Below are 13,776 nucleotides of genomic sequence, written 5' to 3'. Positions count from 1 at the left end.
TGGTCTTCAGTCCCCGCTGTCACTTGCTGACATGCTCACTGTTCAGGCACATAATCCCTAAGAGGGGGTCAACCTGCTGTCGTCCTCCTACTGGGGGCCCTGCAGACCCCTCTCCTCTGAAGTCCTGTCCTCTGCACGCCCCCGCCCTGGGTGCTGTGGGAGTTAGAGCCTCTTTCTCTTCTCAGGGAAGTTTCTGAAACCATGCTTTTCTCTCAAAGCTTCTGTTCTCCTCTCTCAGGAAGGTCTGGAAAGTTCCTCTTGATAAGCAAGCCCAGACAGCTTCTGCTTTGGGCCCAACAACCTAGCCCCTGAGAAAAGGGAACATAAAAGCTTGGTTTGATAGAAGGAAAAAAATTGATTTAAAATAAGGAAAAGAAAAGAACACGCAAATTAATATGCCAGAGAAACGACCCTACTACTCAGGGAACCCTCCTCTGGCTTCCACTTGCTGCCCCTGCTGCCCCCGCCCAGCCCCCCACCGCCCCTGGGCCGTGGCTGTCCCTCTCCCTCTCAGACCCGGTGACAGTGACAGAAGTGATAAGCCTTATCTCCCCCAGCCCGCAGGTCCAGCACAAGTCTGGGTTATGGGAGAGGAAATTCCAAATTCCTTTCTCTGCTTCTGCCTGCCCCCAACTCTCTGTCCCAATAGTTGTGATTCTTGCGAATGAGAAAAAAAGAGACCAGAGGGGCGGCAAGAGACGCCAGTGTGATCACCAGCACGTGGTTCTGTTTCGCAAGGTCATGGAGGTCATCCTGGCCATCCCCCTGCCTCTAAGCAGAAGCCTAGGCTGACAGAGAAAGTCAGCCAGGGAAGAGGCTGTTTCTTTTTCTCTGTCTAATATCCACAGACATGGGAAATTTCCTCCTCTGGGCTGATCACTGCCGTCCTCAACAGTCTTAGTTTTTGGCATTTTGCAGTGCCCGCCCCCGCCCCCTGCCCTTACTGAGCTGACCCCAAAGTTATTGTGCACTCCCACCCCCTTCACAGATGGACCCGGTCCAGAAAGCTGTCATCAGTCACACATTTGGGGTTCCCTCCCCTCTGAAGAAGAAGCTCTTCATCTCCTGTAACATCTGTCACCTGAGGTTCAACTCAGCGGTGAGAAGGAGTAGTGGAAACAGGCTGGGGAGGGGGCTGGAGACTGGGCTTCTGGGGTCTTTCCTGGAGGAATAGCGGTGGCAAAGGGACTGTGGTCCGTATTTTCTGTCCTTCGTTGCAGAAGAGCCGCTCCTGGTCCTTTATCCATCCCATCCTCTCCTCTCTCCAGATTCCTCTGCCCTGTCCCATCCCATCCCCCTGGGATTTCATTTCCCTCCCCTATGCCTCTCTCCTGTGTTCTGGACCCTTCTGCCAGAGAGAAGGCTGCCCTTCCCTACTCCAGGTCCCAGGGGCCACCATCGGCTCCCGGTCCAGAGCTGAGTTCTTAATGCACCTGAGGGTTTCCAGAATGTGTTCATGCCCGTCCTCTTAATGAGTTCTCATGATACATCTGTGAGATGGATAGAGGTGCTATCATCAGCCCCACTTTTCAGATGAGGAAACTCAGCCTCAGAGAGGTTAAGTGACTTGCATGAGGCCACACAGCTGGTAAGTAGAGCTGGGATTTGAACCCAGGCCTGGCTGACCCCATAGTCCGCATGCTTTCTACCATGACCCGCCCCTAGAGAGCGGACCTTCCCTGCTCTGGTGAAAGTGTCCAGGGAGGGGCCACGGGGGCCTGTCTTTCCTACTTTTGGGAGCAACAAGAAGGGACCCCTAGTGGACAGGCCAGATTTGGAGGGTCCCTCCAGGCCTTCAGGTTATGTGAGTCATGCAAGTGATGGACAGAGAGACTTCACTCTGAGGGAGGAACCGTTATCTTCTTCATACCGGGCCCAGCATGTGCCTGGCACATAGCAAATGTTCAATAACTTTGTTTGAAAAATGTACAAAGGGATGAATGATCTGAGGTGCACATTCCCGAAAGTGTGGGAATTGCTCTGTTTTTCCACTTGTGCATTTATAAACCTGTTGGTAACTAACATTCACTGAGCACCTACTGTTTGTACTAGGCCCTTGTCATTCATGTTCTCATTTTAATTCTCACAACTCTGTGAAATCAGTATTATCATCACAGAGCTTATGTGTGAGGAAACTGAGGCTCAGAGAGGTGACGGGACCTGCCCAAAGATGCACAGTTAATAAGCAGCTGAGGCAGAATTTGAAGGCAGTGGCTGCTTGCCTGGGAGCTCGTGTATGAGAATGCATTCTGTAAACCTCAGGGCCACACACATGCTGTGATGATGACAAGGGTGCGCCCCCTGTGTGGCCGGAGCCGTGCCTCCCTCTGCCCTGCCCCCTGCCCAGCGCCAGCTCATGGATGGGGCAGGTGGACTCAGCCAATGAATGGTGACCCCATGCCCTCCCCTCCCCAGAACCAGGCCGAAGCACACTACAAAGGCCACAAACACGCCAGAAAACTCAAGGCTGTCGAAGCCGCCAAGAGCAAGCAGAGGCCGCAAACCCTGGCCCAGGATGGGACGCTGGTGTCCCCATCCCCGACTCCAGCCAGTGGAGCCCCTGAAGAGCCACAGAGCAAAGGTCAGTCCTGAACTTTTCTCCCCCCATCCCGCTCCAAATCTGGCTTCTGACAAGGGGTTGAGCGATTTCTGCTTATTATTATTCCTGCTTGTGTTGGAGTATTCCATACGTGCAGGGAAAGGCACACATCACATGTGTAGAGCACCACGGATTTTCCAGTCTGGATCTGCTGAGATGAAGAAATGTGTCACAAGCACCCCAGAAGCCCCTCCTTGGGTCCCCTCCCGGTCACTACCTTGTTGTTAGCTTCCTAGGGCTGTGATGACAAATTACCACAAACTGGGTGGCTGAAAATAACAGAGATGTATTTTCTCACAGTTCTGGAGGTCACCAGTTTGAAGCAAGGTGTCAGCAGGGTTGGTTCCTTCTGGGGGCCCAGGGGTGGGGGGGAAATCTGTTTCATTCCGCTCTTCTAGCTTCTGGTCGTTGCCGGCAATCCTTGGCGCTCCTTGGCTTGTGGATGCCTCATTTCGATCTCTGCCTCCGACTTCCCATCACATTTTCCCCAGTGTCTCTGTGCTTTCACATGGTCTTCTTATAAGGACACCAGTCATTGGATTAGGGCCCACCCTAGTCCAGTACGATCTCGTCTTAACTAATTACATCAGCAAAGACCCTATTTCCAAATAAGATCACATTCTGAGGTTCCAGATGGACATGAGTTTGGGGGTGATGCCATCCAACCACCTACACCCCTCCCCCAGAGTAACTACGAGCCTGACTTTTCTCACCAGAGATCAATTTCACCTGGTTTTGGTTAATGATATACAGATGGTCCCCGACTTCATGGTGGTTCGGATTATGATTTTTTGACTTCACAACGGTGTGAAAGCCATATGCATTCGGTAGACACTGGACTTCCAATTTCGAATTTTGATCTTTTCTGGGCTAGCAATATTCAGCAGTGGTCCCCAACCTTTTTGGCACCAGGGACCAGTTTCACGGAAGACAATTTTCCCACGGACCCGGGAGGGAGGGGTGGTTTCAGGATGATTCAAGTGCGTTACATTTATTGTGCACTTTATTTCCATTATTATTACGTTGTAATATATAATTAAATAATTATACAGCTCACCATAATGCAGAATCAGTGGGAGCCCTGAGCTTGTTTTCCTGCAACTAGATGGTCCCATCTGGGGGTGATGAGTGACAGTGACACCCGAAGTGTGTTGCTTATGTCCAGTCTACTCCATAAGATGCAGCTTAATTGTCACTTGCCACTCACTGATAGGATTTTTTTTTTTTTTAAGAAATTTATTTATTTATTTATTTTTGGCTGCATTGGATCTTTGTTGCTACGCATGGGCTTTCTCTAGTTGCAGCTAGTGGGGGCTACTCTTTGTTGTGGTGCGCAGGCTTCTCATTGCGGTGGCTTCTCTTGTTGCAGAGCATGGGCTCTAGGGCACTTGGGCTTCAGTAGTTGTGGCCCACGGGCTTAGTTGCTCCGTGGCATGTGGGATCTTCCTGGACCAGGGCTTGAACCCGTGTCTCCTGCATTGGCAGGCGGATTCTCAACCACTGTGCCACCAGGGAAGCCCCCCACTGATAGGATTTTGACATGAGTCTGCAGGCAATTGATTTATTATGGTCTCTGTGCAGTCAAACCTCTCTGCTAATGATAATCTGTATTTGCAGCCGCTCCCCAGCACTAGCGTCACCGCCTCAGCTCCGCCTCAGATCATCAGGCATTAGATTCTCCTAAGGAGCACGCAACCTCCTAGAACTGCATGCCCAGTTCACAGTAGGCTTCGCGCTCCTTATGAGAATCTAATGCTGCCGCTGATCTGACAGGAGGAGCTCAGGCGGTAATGTGAGCGATGGGGAGTGGCTGTAAATACAGATGAAACTTCACTCGCTCACCCGCCTTTCACCTCCTGCTGTGCAGCCCGGTTCCTAACAGGCCACAGACTGGTACCGATCCGATCCGTGGCCTGGGGGTTGGGGACCCCGATGTACGGTAGGTGCATCCTCTTCTGTGATGCTGGTCAGCAGCAGCCACGTGCCCAGGAGGGTAAACAACTGACACACTTACAACCATTCTGTGCCCATGCAAGCAATCTGTTTTTCACTTTCAGCACAATAGTCAATAAATGACATGAGATATTGAACACTTTATTATAAAACAGGCTTTGTGTTAGATGATATTGCTCAACTGTAGGCTAATGTAGGTGTTGTGAGCACACTTAAGGTAGGCTGGGTCAAGCTATGATGTTCAGTAGGTTAGGTGTATTAAATGCATTTTTTTAAAAAAATTTCCTTCCTTTTTATTGATTGATTGATTTTGGCTGTGTTGTGTCTTAGTTGGGGCACACGGGATCTTTCGTTGCGGTGGGAGGGCTCTTTGTTGCGGGGCGCAGTTGTGGCACGTGGGCTCAGTTGCCCTGCAGCATGTGGGATCTTAGTTTACTGACCAGGGATCAAACCCACGTCCCCTGCATTGGAAGGCAGATTCTTAACCACTGGACCACCAGGGAAGTACCTGCATTTTCAACTTATGATATTTTCAACTTACGATGGGTTTATCAGGATATAACCACATCATAAGTTGTTGTTGCGTGTAGCTGGATTTTGTCCTTTTTCATTGCCATGTAGTATTCCATTGCATGACCCATCAACGCTTTTCACTATTCTCCTGTTGACAAATATTTGGATAGTTTCCAGTTTTCTGCTGCTATGAATAGTGCTCCATGAATATTCTAGCACATCTTTTTGGTGACTTCCACATATTTAACAGTTCCCTAATGACTGTAGATCATCAGGGCTGGGTGGGTTCTCTGAGACCACTGGATCCAACTTTATCATTTCAGGTGGGAAAGCTGAGGCCCAAAGAGGCCCAAGTCTGCCCAGTGATTTGGTGGGGAGTCTGGAATTCAGTGCTGGTCATCCCTACACCAGGGACCCTTCCAATCTGCCATGCCACCCCCAGAATATCTGTGCTTAAAATCGTGGTCTCGAGAATCATCTTGGGCCTCACACTCTTACTGCATGCCTTCCATCTCCCCAGCAGTTCCTGCAGCCCCTCCTCCTGGTCCCAAACTCCAGCCACTCCTGAGTCCGGAACCCACGCCCAGGGAGCCGGCCCACTCAGACCTCTTGGATGCTGCCTCCTCTTCCTCCTCTTCCTCTTGCCCACCCTGCTCCCCAGAGCCTGGGAGAGAGGCGCCAGGGTCTGAACCGGCGGCAGCTGCTGTGGAAAGTGGTGTGAGTGGGGAAGGCAGGAGCGAGAAGGGGCGCCTCTACTGCCCCACGTGTAAGGTGACCGTGAACTCCGCCTCCCAGCTTCAGGCTCACAACACAGGTCAGTGCGCCCCCCACCAGCTCGAGTCCCGGGAAGGAGATGGCCCTCACCAGATGTGGGCAGGCTAGAGCTTCTGGGCACTTTGCTCCAGGGCTAGGTGACAGAGGCGCTGTGCTCAGCTGTGGCTGGGCGGGCATTTCGGGTCCTCCCGGTAATGCTTGAGGAGGGAGGATCGGATCGGGAAGAGAAGTCTGAGGCAGCAAGAACTGAAGGGTCATCACAGGAGACAGGAGACACCCCTCCCATCTCTCCTTGGATCAGACCCAGGGGAACTGGGTTGGGATGAGAGCCAAAGGGAAGCTGACCTGTTACTCTGCAATGAGGCCTTCCTTGGGGGATGTTGGCATGAAATGAGAACAGCTGGGAGGACCTTTGGGAGGGAAAGAGAGATCTCACATGGCTGGAGGGGCTGGCAGTGCTGAGCAGCCTGGAGGCTTCAGGGGGCAGCCAAACTGACCTGGTTTGGAGGGGGTCTCCGTGGCCCCTGAAGCCCCTCTTTGGTGCTGGCAAGCTGTCTTCTTTCCTCCCTCCAGGAGCCAAGCACCGGTGGATGGTGGAAGGTCAGCGGGGCGCTCCCCGCAGGGGCAGGGGCCACGCAGTGCCCCGGGGAGGAGCTGGACACAAGGCCAAGAGAGTGACAGGGGTCCGCGGGGGCCGGCAGGGGCCCAGGCCCCCTTTCCACTGTGCTCTCTGTCAGCTCCAGGTCAATTCAGAGACCCAACTCAAGCAGGTGGGGCAAGTGCGGCTGGGATCGGGGATGGAGCAGGGGTGAGGGGGGTGGGTCCAGTGCCAGGCTTGGAGGAGGGAGCCTGCGGGGAGGAGGTGGGTAGAGCAGAGCAGGCAGCAGTGGAGGAAGAGGTGCGAGGCTCCTGGAAGGCGAAGGCCAATTCTTACCTCCCCTTCCCAGGGCCACTCCAGGGCCATGTGCATTAGGTGTGTGAATTGTGGATAGAGGAAGGGTGAGCTAGCCGTAGTTTTGGGGTCCTTGGGTTCCTCATCTTGTTCCCAGTCTGTCTGTCTGTCCATTAGCACCTGAGCAGCAGGAGGCACAAAGACCGCCTGGCCGGGAAGCCCCCCAAGCCCTCCAGCCAGCACAGCAAGCTGCAGAAGCACGCAGCGCTGGCTGTGAGTATCCTCAAGGTATCTGTCTCCGGGCAACAGAGCTGGGACCCAGGTCCAGAGGGGAGAGGGTACGGGGAGAGGGTAGGCTGGAAGGGAGGGCCAGCTGGGGGGCTGGGAGGAGGGGCAGGAAGGAAGCCACCCCCCTTGGAGGCTGGCTGGGCAGGGAAAGAGCTGGGGTTGGGTTTTTGGCTGTCTGGGGATCTGCTCAGAAACATTTCCGGGGAGGTGGGCCCAGGTAGTAACCTCAGGGGCAAGAGCGAGGCGTGGGCGTGCATCTCCTGGAGACCATCTCCACCCCAGCTCCCCATAGCCTCCTCCCTTGGCCCATCCTCAGATTCTCCTCCCTCCAGGCAGGAAGGCAGGTGGTGGAGAAAGCCCTTTGGAATGAATGTTTGGGGGTGGGAAGGGAGGAGGATTTAGGTTTGGAATCCTGACAGTCACGTTTTTCCCCCCGCAGCAAAAAGCCCAAGGAGGGGGCCCCGGGAGGGGACAGGATTTTCCTGGGGTCAGAGACTTGAGTCCTTTCCTCTCTTCTCTGCAGTCTAAGCTGGCCCTGCAGAAGCAACTCACCAAGACGCTGGCAGCCCGCTTCCTGCCCAGCCCCATCCCCGCCGCGGCGGCAACCATCTGTGCCCTCCCAGGGCCCCTGGCCCTCCGGCCTGCGCCCACGGCAGCCACCCTCTTCCCGCCTCCGATCCTGGGCCCAGCTCTGTTTCGCGCCCCAGCGGGAGCCGTTCGCCCTGCCACGGGACCCATCGTCTTTGCCCCCTATTAGCCCTCCTGGGGAGCCCGGGGCTGATTTCCCAGCAGTTGCCCTCCCCCTCCTCCTCTCCCCAAGATGCCTCGGTTCCCTACATCCCACAGGAGACTGCCTTTTACAGCCTAGGGGTTCCTGCCCAATCTAGGAAGAGCTGGGCTAATGCTAAGAGCCCTTCACTCAATCTGCACTGGGGATTCAACTAATGCCCCCCGCCGGCCCAAGGACCATTCATCTGCACCCTTCCCTTCCCCAGGCTTCTAGGGCTAGCCCTGGGCTCCCCTCCATTTCCCATCCTGATTTATGGGGAACAAACTGGAAAATCCAAAGATCTATGCAAAATCCTAGTCCCAGCCCTGTGGTGCTCTCATTCTCCCACTCAAGACCTATACTCACGTGGCCCGAGGTCCGAGGAATCTTACCTTCTCCTAGCCCCGACCTCTATTCCCATGCCCTGGGGGCGGGGAGGGGAGGCCCTCCCCATTCACTGGATTCTCTAGAGAATCACTGGTGTTGAGGTGGCCGTCTCTAGGGAGAAGCTAAGGGGACAGTCACAGCCAGCCCAACCACAGGGTCTCAAGATGGAATGGGTTCAAGGTTACCTGGACGAGCTGACCATGGGGGTGTGGTGGAAGACTGTGGAGGAGGAAGGGAGCAGTGCTAAGTGGGGCAAAGCCAAGGGGTGGCTGGAGCTGCGAGCCTCTGGGGCTTTCCATCCGCTCTGACAGGATGGGGCTACAACGGGGGAGGCGAGGGTAATGTGCTGGCCGGGCCCAGTTTTTAACAGAGGAAGTGATCAGTCCCACACACGTTCTCCCCTTAGCCTTTCATTGATTCCTCCTGAATCCCAGCTCTCAGGGCGGGGGGGTGGGGGGGGGGAAGGGGGGTGACACTGGGTCTCCCTCAGACTATGGACCCAGCTAACACTGAATCTCCCCAGGGCTCCCAAACAAAGAGCTTTCCCTTCCAGCTCCTCACCCCAAACTGGCCCCCAGCGCTCAGTTCAGCTTTCCCTTCCCCCACGAGCATCCGAAGGCCCCCTCACTGTGACTCTGAGTATTGGGATCCACTCGGAGCCACTGTCAAGACCCGTTTTCATGCTGTCAAAATTAATGTCATGACCTCCATCCCACCCCAGCAGCACTGCCACCCTCACCCCACAATATGGGACTTTGCCAGTATCCACCTGTATCTTTTTTCTTTTTTAAAGCTGTTTCCAATGGGAGAACAAGAAAAAGGGGGGAGGGTGGGAAACTTTTTGATAACAGTTGTGGTTTTATTGTGTCCAACGCATCAATAAATCAATTTAAGCCCAAGCCTGTACACGCCCTAACTTGCCCAGCCTGGGCCACCTGACCCTGCTCACCTCTCCCATCTTGGGGAGAAGGGGCGTGTACTGGAGGTCACCTGGCTGTAGTGTCTTCACCTATGCTAGGTGTGTACATCAGAAGCACGAAGTGGGCACGGGAAGTTGTGGGTTACCAGCTCACTTTACAGCGTGTTGGAAGCGTAACCACCCTTCTGAGCCCTCAGAGATCTGGCAGCTCCTGAGAAGCTGCTATTGGTCGGCTTTATTCTGTTCAGGCATCTGAGGTAAGAAGGGAGGGCTAGACGAGCACCTTGCCCAGCCTCCATCATGGTGGCAGGCAGATAAACACAGGTAATTCATAAATAGAAGTCCAGCTTTCAGCTGAAAACAACCATAGGAAAGGGTGACGACCAGTCCCCAGGGCTGTGAGGTCCGCTGATCGGGCACTGGGCAGCCACTCTGGCAACTAGAGTGGGTAGTGCACTCCTGCCCCCTGGTGGTTGGGGGGCGGGGAGCAGTGTCCCAGCCTCCAGGGCCGTAGGCATAGCACCTTGAAAGGGGAGAAGCTAAGGGAACAGTCGCAGCCAGCCCAACCATGGGCAGTATACAACCCACACAGGGCTGGAGAGGATCTAGATCATCTAAGCAACTGCCGTCACCTTACAGATGAGAAGACTGAAGCCCCGAGAGGGGAAAGGCCTCGCAGGGCCACAAAGCCAGCTGGTGACTCCCAGCCCAGTCGGCATTCCATTCCACCTCAACCAAGGAAATGCTCCCTGAGCAGGAAGAGGAAGCAAAGCAGCTGGAGGAAGAGTTGAAACAGAAAATTATGCTCCCAGGAGGCTAGCTTCTTTCAGCCCAGGAGAGGACAGGAGAGAGGTCAGGGTGTTGGATGAGGAGGCGCCCCGAACACCAGCACACATACGTGTGCACATCTACACACACACACACACACAAACGAGATACCTGGATGCCCTTTCTCTAGAGTCCAGGCTGGTGCCGTAAGCGTGTGAGTGTGTGTGTGTGAGATTGGCAGGAAACCCGGAGGTGTAAGACCCCTGCGATAGGAATCAGACCCTAGACTGGGCGCTTCCACACACAGCTCTGCTTTCTGTCCAGGGCTGGTAGAAGGGACAGAGATCCAAAACCACCCTAGACCTGCTTAAAAGCAAAAACTGATCATGTCACTTCGCTGGCATAAATCCTATCAATGGCTTTCCATTGCTGTTAGGATACAGCAGGATGGGGGCTGGGGGGCTTGGGGGCCGCTAACCTAGACTATTTGCATTTCCCAGAGTTGGGAGGGAGCAAAAGTGACCTGAGCCTGGGACAGCCCAGCTGCCTGGCCTAGTGGGGAGCTCCCCCCTTGACTGGGAAGGACAGCTTGCCTAAAACCCCCCCTCCCTTTCCCCTCAACCCATCTTCCAGGGCTGGCAAGGCAGCTCTTCAGCCATCCAAGGAGCCGCTGCCCTTGTTCTTGCGGCTGAGGGGGAAGGCAGACTTGCTCTGGGGCTGGGTCATCTTGCTGGCCAGGTAGACGAAGGGCTCCAGCAGTGAGCGGCGGTCAGCCACCGACACCTCCCACAGCTTCACCTTCTCCGACTTGGCCCAGTGCTGGGCCACATCCGGGTCTACACGCCGCTGCTCCTGCAGGTCACACTTGTTGCCGAGGACCACGATGGTGACCTGGGGAAGAGGGACAGAGTAGAGGCCTGTGGCTGTAGCATGGACCTCAGGAATGGTTGTGAGGGCCAGTGACCACCTTGGGCTTGTAATGGAACTCCTGGAGGGGGTGCCAGATGGAGGCCAGAATTTGAACAGAGGAAGGAGAGGAAAAAGCAACCGTTTCCACCTCGGAGTCCTAGGAGAGGGGAAGTCTCAATGGCTGATGTCTCACCTCTTCCTATATTAGAAACTGTGGACGGGGGCCTCCATCTGGAGGAGTTCCATTACAAGCCCTGTGTCACCAATGCCTGATCACCACTGGCAGTCAGTTAGTTGCTGGCTAAGTAACCGGTGAGGAAGCGCTTCCAGAATGCCTGCAGCTTAAAGCGGGATCTGAGAACAAAAGGGCCTTCACAGGGGAGAGCACAGAACCATTATAAAGAAAGACTAGTGGGGACATCTTAAACTGGAGAAGCCTCTTTGGTTGGGCTGCCTCAACATACGGCCACCTCCAGGGGTGAAGACACCCTCCAGTGGCCTCCATCTCCGCCCTCCAGCTCTAAACCCACGTCCTGGCAAATAAGTGAAAAACAGAGCCTTTCCAGGCCTCCCAAAGCCAGCCCAGGGCCCACTCTCTCTCACCACCAGGGTTCCCACACACACCTCCTTCTTGTCTTTGGATTTGTCAATCTCCTTCTTGAGCAGCTCCACGCGCTGAAAGGACTCTCGGCTGTCCGTGCTGTAGACCAGGACATAGCCATCAGTGCAGGAGAAGCAGTGCCGGGGCAACTCAGCCCCATCTCGGAGCCCCCGGGTGTCGTAGAAACGCACCTGCTCCCGCACCCCCCGGTCAGTCTCAATGGAGCCCACGTAGATGTCCTCCTGCGTCTCAATCATCTCAGAACCTGGGACAAAATGAGGAGAAAACTTGTTTCTAGGGAGAAAAGAGATTGGGAACATGAGTGACTGAATATATCCTAACAACAGGCCAACCAGACAGGGAGAGAAAGGAACATGGGGGCTGAGGAGAGAGGGCCAAAGACTGCGAGTCTGGCCAGACTGGAATAACTTGGGGGAACAGCTCTAATCTCACGCTGATACCTTGCTAAACACAGTGTGACGCGGAAGTTTTTCCTTCCTATCTCGGACATTGGGTTTTCTCTTTCCAGATGTCCTCAGTGTTGTAGAGCTGGGATCTTTCGGTGCAATGACCAGCAGGAGCGAACTTTAGCCTTTTCGTGTCGTGATCAAATCCTCTCCTCATTCTTCCACTTCCTCCACCACGCCTCACGCCCGGCAACACTCACCCACTATGTGGTTTCCGTACAGAAGCTGCTCCAGGATTGAAGTTTTGCCCACAGAAGCCTGGCCGCACACGACCACCTTGCAGCTCTTCCCCATGCTTAGCTTTCAACCTTGAAGAACGGAAGCACACTGGGTGAGGCAGGATCAAAACCGAGGGCAAACTTCCCTTGAATGAGGACGCAAGTTCTGAAGTGGACGCATGGCCTCAGGGGTTCGGCCCTGTCTGCTACCCTAGGCAGGGTGTACTGAAGTGATGTGTCTATATACACTACTGGACAGTTAGCTGTATATTATCCATCTTATTCCCAGTACGAGGCCAGTAACTGGCACAGAGCAGGTGCTCGGTAAGCGCTGCCATAAAGGGGGAAGAGAGTCGCTGGTTTAAAGGAACCACTAGCCAGGTTCCTTTCTGTGCACAGGATGTGGAGGACCAGTTGCTGAAGGGAGCTCTGGCTCAGCTCCCTCTCTTTAACCACGACCCCATGGAGAAATAAGCAGGACTATTATTTTGTGTGGATCTGTCTTATACCACTCTTCCTGGGGAGAGTGAACAATTAGGAAGAACATTTTGCTTCCCCGTATGGCTTATCCAGACAATTAGTTCCCTCGAATTCCCAGCAAGGCCATGGCTAAGATGGAAAACATCAGACAAGAAACAAAAGAGTGAAAGAATCTAAGGAAAAAAAACGCTTCAGAAAAGAGAAAAATTTTGTTTCTCTTGGGCTGACAAACCCAGATAAGGCCTAGACACAGAAATCCCTTCTCTGTTTGGAGGTCCCAAACAGAGATCTCCTCGAAGGCATCCCAAACACAGGCTTCCCAGAAGGAGCCCCAGACAAGGAGCCCCCCCCACCACCCCGAGAGGAGAGATACAGAGATCACTCCCCAAAGGGATCTTAAACAGAAACCTCTCCAGAGGAAACTCTTAGTACAGATCCCCCTCCCCGCGAGGGGCCTCATATAGTGAGCCCCGCAATTAAGGGATACCCCAAGAGAGACTGCTAGGCGGGCCTCCGGAACAGATTTCCCCACGAGAGGGCTTCCAGAGGGAATCGGAATCCTGCCACCTAAAGCGTCCGGAAGCAGTGGTCGATCCCGGCCTCCCAGCTCCGTACCTCCTGGGACCCTCGCTGCAGCCCGGCCGGGCCCCTCTACGCGCGCCGGGACCAGGGGTGGGGCAGCACGGCCGCAAACACTCGGATCTTCCTCCGGGTCCGTCCGGGCTCCGTCTGGCCCCGCCCCGTAGTTTCCATCCCGCAAGACCTATTTTGGTGGCGGAGAGCGGGCGCCAGCCGAACAGCGCCTCCAGAGGCCGGCGGGGAAATGACGGCCGGGACCTGGGCTGGGTGGTCGCCAGAGCAAAGGGTTCTAGGCTCCCTTCACCGGCCGGGTGCTGTTTTGGTGCGTCAGATGCCCATATGTTCTTTCTCTAAAGGCTACTACAGTAACACTTTGTTTACTCATTTATTCATCCAATGTCTTCTAAGCTCCTACTCTGTGCCAGGTACAGGACCACGTGCTGAGAAAAAGCGGAGGAATTAGACACCGTTGCCGCCCATTAGAACGTTACCATCTAGAGGAGCTAGACATCTAAACCAACAATTACAGTACAGCATGGTAAGAACTATTACAGAGGTGCTATGGGAGCACAACTAAGGGCATTTAACTTGGGGGCAGTGGGCATCACGTTCTCCGCAGAACCTTCCTAGAAGAGGTCAGGTCCGTGTTGAAGTTTGAAG

At 54.4% G+C, this 13,776-nt stretch overlaps 2 protein-coding genes across 8 annotated transcripts in view; one reads left to right on the top strand and one right to left on the bottom strand.

Moving 5' to 3' along the window:
- Nucleotides 1–8,608, top strand: part of ZNF385C (zinc finger protein 385C) — a 56,286-nt gene extending 47,678 nt beyond the window's left edge. For 2 of the 4 annotated variants that reach the window (XM_036835562.1, XM_036835561.1), the window contains exons 4-9: nucleotides 989–1,099; nucleotides 2,416–2,581; nucleotides 5,586–5,879; nucleotides 6,413–6,609; nucleotides 6,909–7,019; nucleotides 7,543–8,608. In XM_036835562.1, the coding sequence (XP_036691457.1) occupies nucleotides 989–1,099; nucleotides 2,416–2,581; nucleotides 5,586–5,879; nucleotides 6,413–6,609; nucleotides 6,909–7,019; nucleotides 7,543–7,776 (1,113 nt within the window). In that variant the 3' untranslated portion in view covers nucleotides 7,777–8,608. The remainder of the gene's footprint in view (nucleotides 1–988; nucleotides 1,100–2,415; nucleotides 2,582–5,585; nucleotides 5,880–6,412; nucleotides 6,610–6,908; nucleotides 7,020–7,542) is intronic. The other 2 variants (XM_036835563.1, XM_036835564.1) reach the window with 2 other exon arrangements.
- Nucleotides 8,609–8,634: 26 nt separating this feature from the next.
- Nucleotides 8,635–13,312, bottom strand: NKIRAS2 (NFKB inhibitor interacting Ras like 2). Of its 4 annotated transcripts, none has more exons than XM_036835567.1 (4): nucleotides 13,153–13,271; nucleotides 12,040–12,147; nucleotides 11,396–11,666; nucleotides 8,635–10,753 (listed from the first exon to the last, which is right to left on the bottom strand). In XM_036835567.1, the coding sequence occupies exons 3-4, from the start codon at nucleotides 11,627–11,629 to the stop codon at nucleotides 10,514–10,516; spliced, it is 474 nt and encodes a 157-aa protein (XP_036691462.1). In that variant the 5' UTR covers nucleotides 11,630–11,666; nucleotides 12,040–12,147; nucleotides 13,153–13,271; the 3' UTR covers nucleotides 8,635–10,513. The 4 variants fall into 4 exon arrangements, with proteins under 4 accessions (XP_036691462.1, XP_036691461.1, XP_036691460.1 ...); XM_036835565.1 differs by having other exon boundaries at nucleotides 8,636–10,753; nucleotides 11,396–11,637; nucleotides 13,153–13,312; XM_036835568.1 differs by having other exon boundaries at nucleotides 8,636–10,753; nucleotides 11,396–11,637; nucleotides 11,834–12,147.
- Nucleotides 13,313–13,776: the final 464 nt, after the last annotated feature.

Source organism: Balaenoptera musculus, chromosome 20 (genome assembly GCF_009873245.2).
Source record: "Balaenoptera musculus isolate JJ_BM4_2016_0621 chromosome 20, mBalMus1.pri.v3, whole genome shotgun sequence".
NCBI classification, from domain to species: Eukaryota; Metazoa; Chordata; class Mammalia; order Artiodactyla; family Balaenopteridae; genus Balaenoptera; species Balaenoptera musculus.
The sequence above is the reverse complement of the archived record's forward strand: the minus strand, read 5'-3'. Positions and strand labels throughout refer to the sequence as shown.

Coding starts and splice junctions, on each gene's coding strand:
- NKIRAS2 (XM_036835565.1), bottom strand. CDS start 12,133: ATGGGGAAGAGCTGCAAGGTGGTCGTGTGCGGCCAGGCTTCTGTGGGC. Junction 11,638..12,039: donor GTACGGAAACCACATAGTGG/GTGAGTGTTGCC, acceptor ATTTTGTCCCAG/GTTCTGAGATGATTGAGACG. Junction 10,754..11,395: donor AATCCAAAGACAAGAAGGAG/GTGTGTGTGGGA, acceptor CCTCTTCCCCAG/GTCACCATCGTGGTCCTCGG.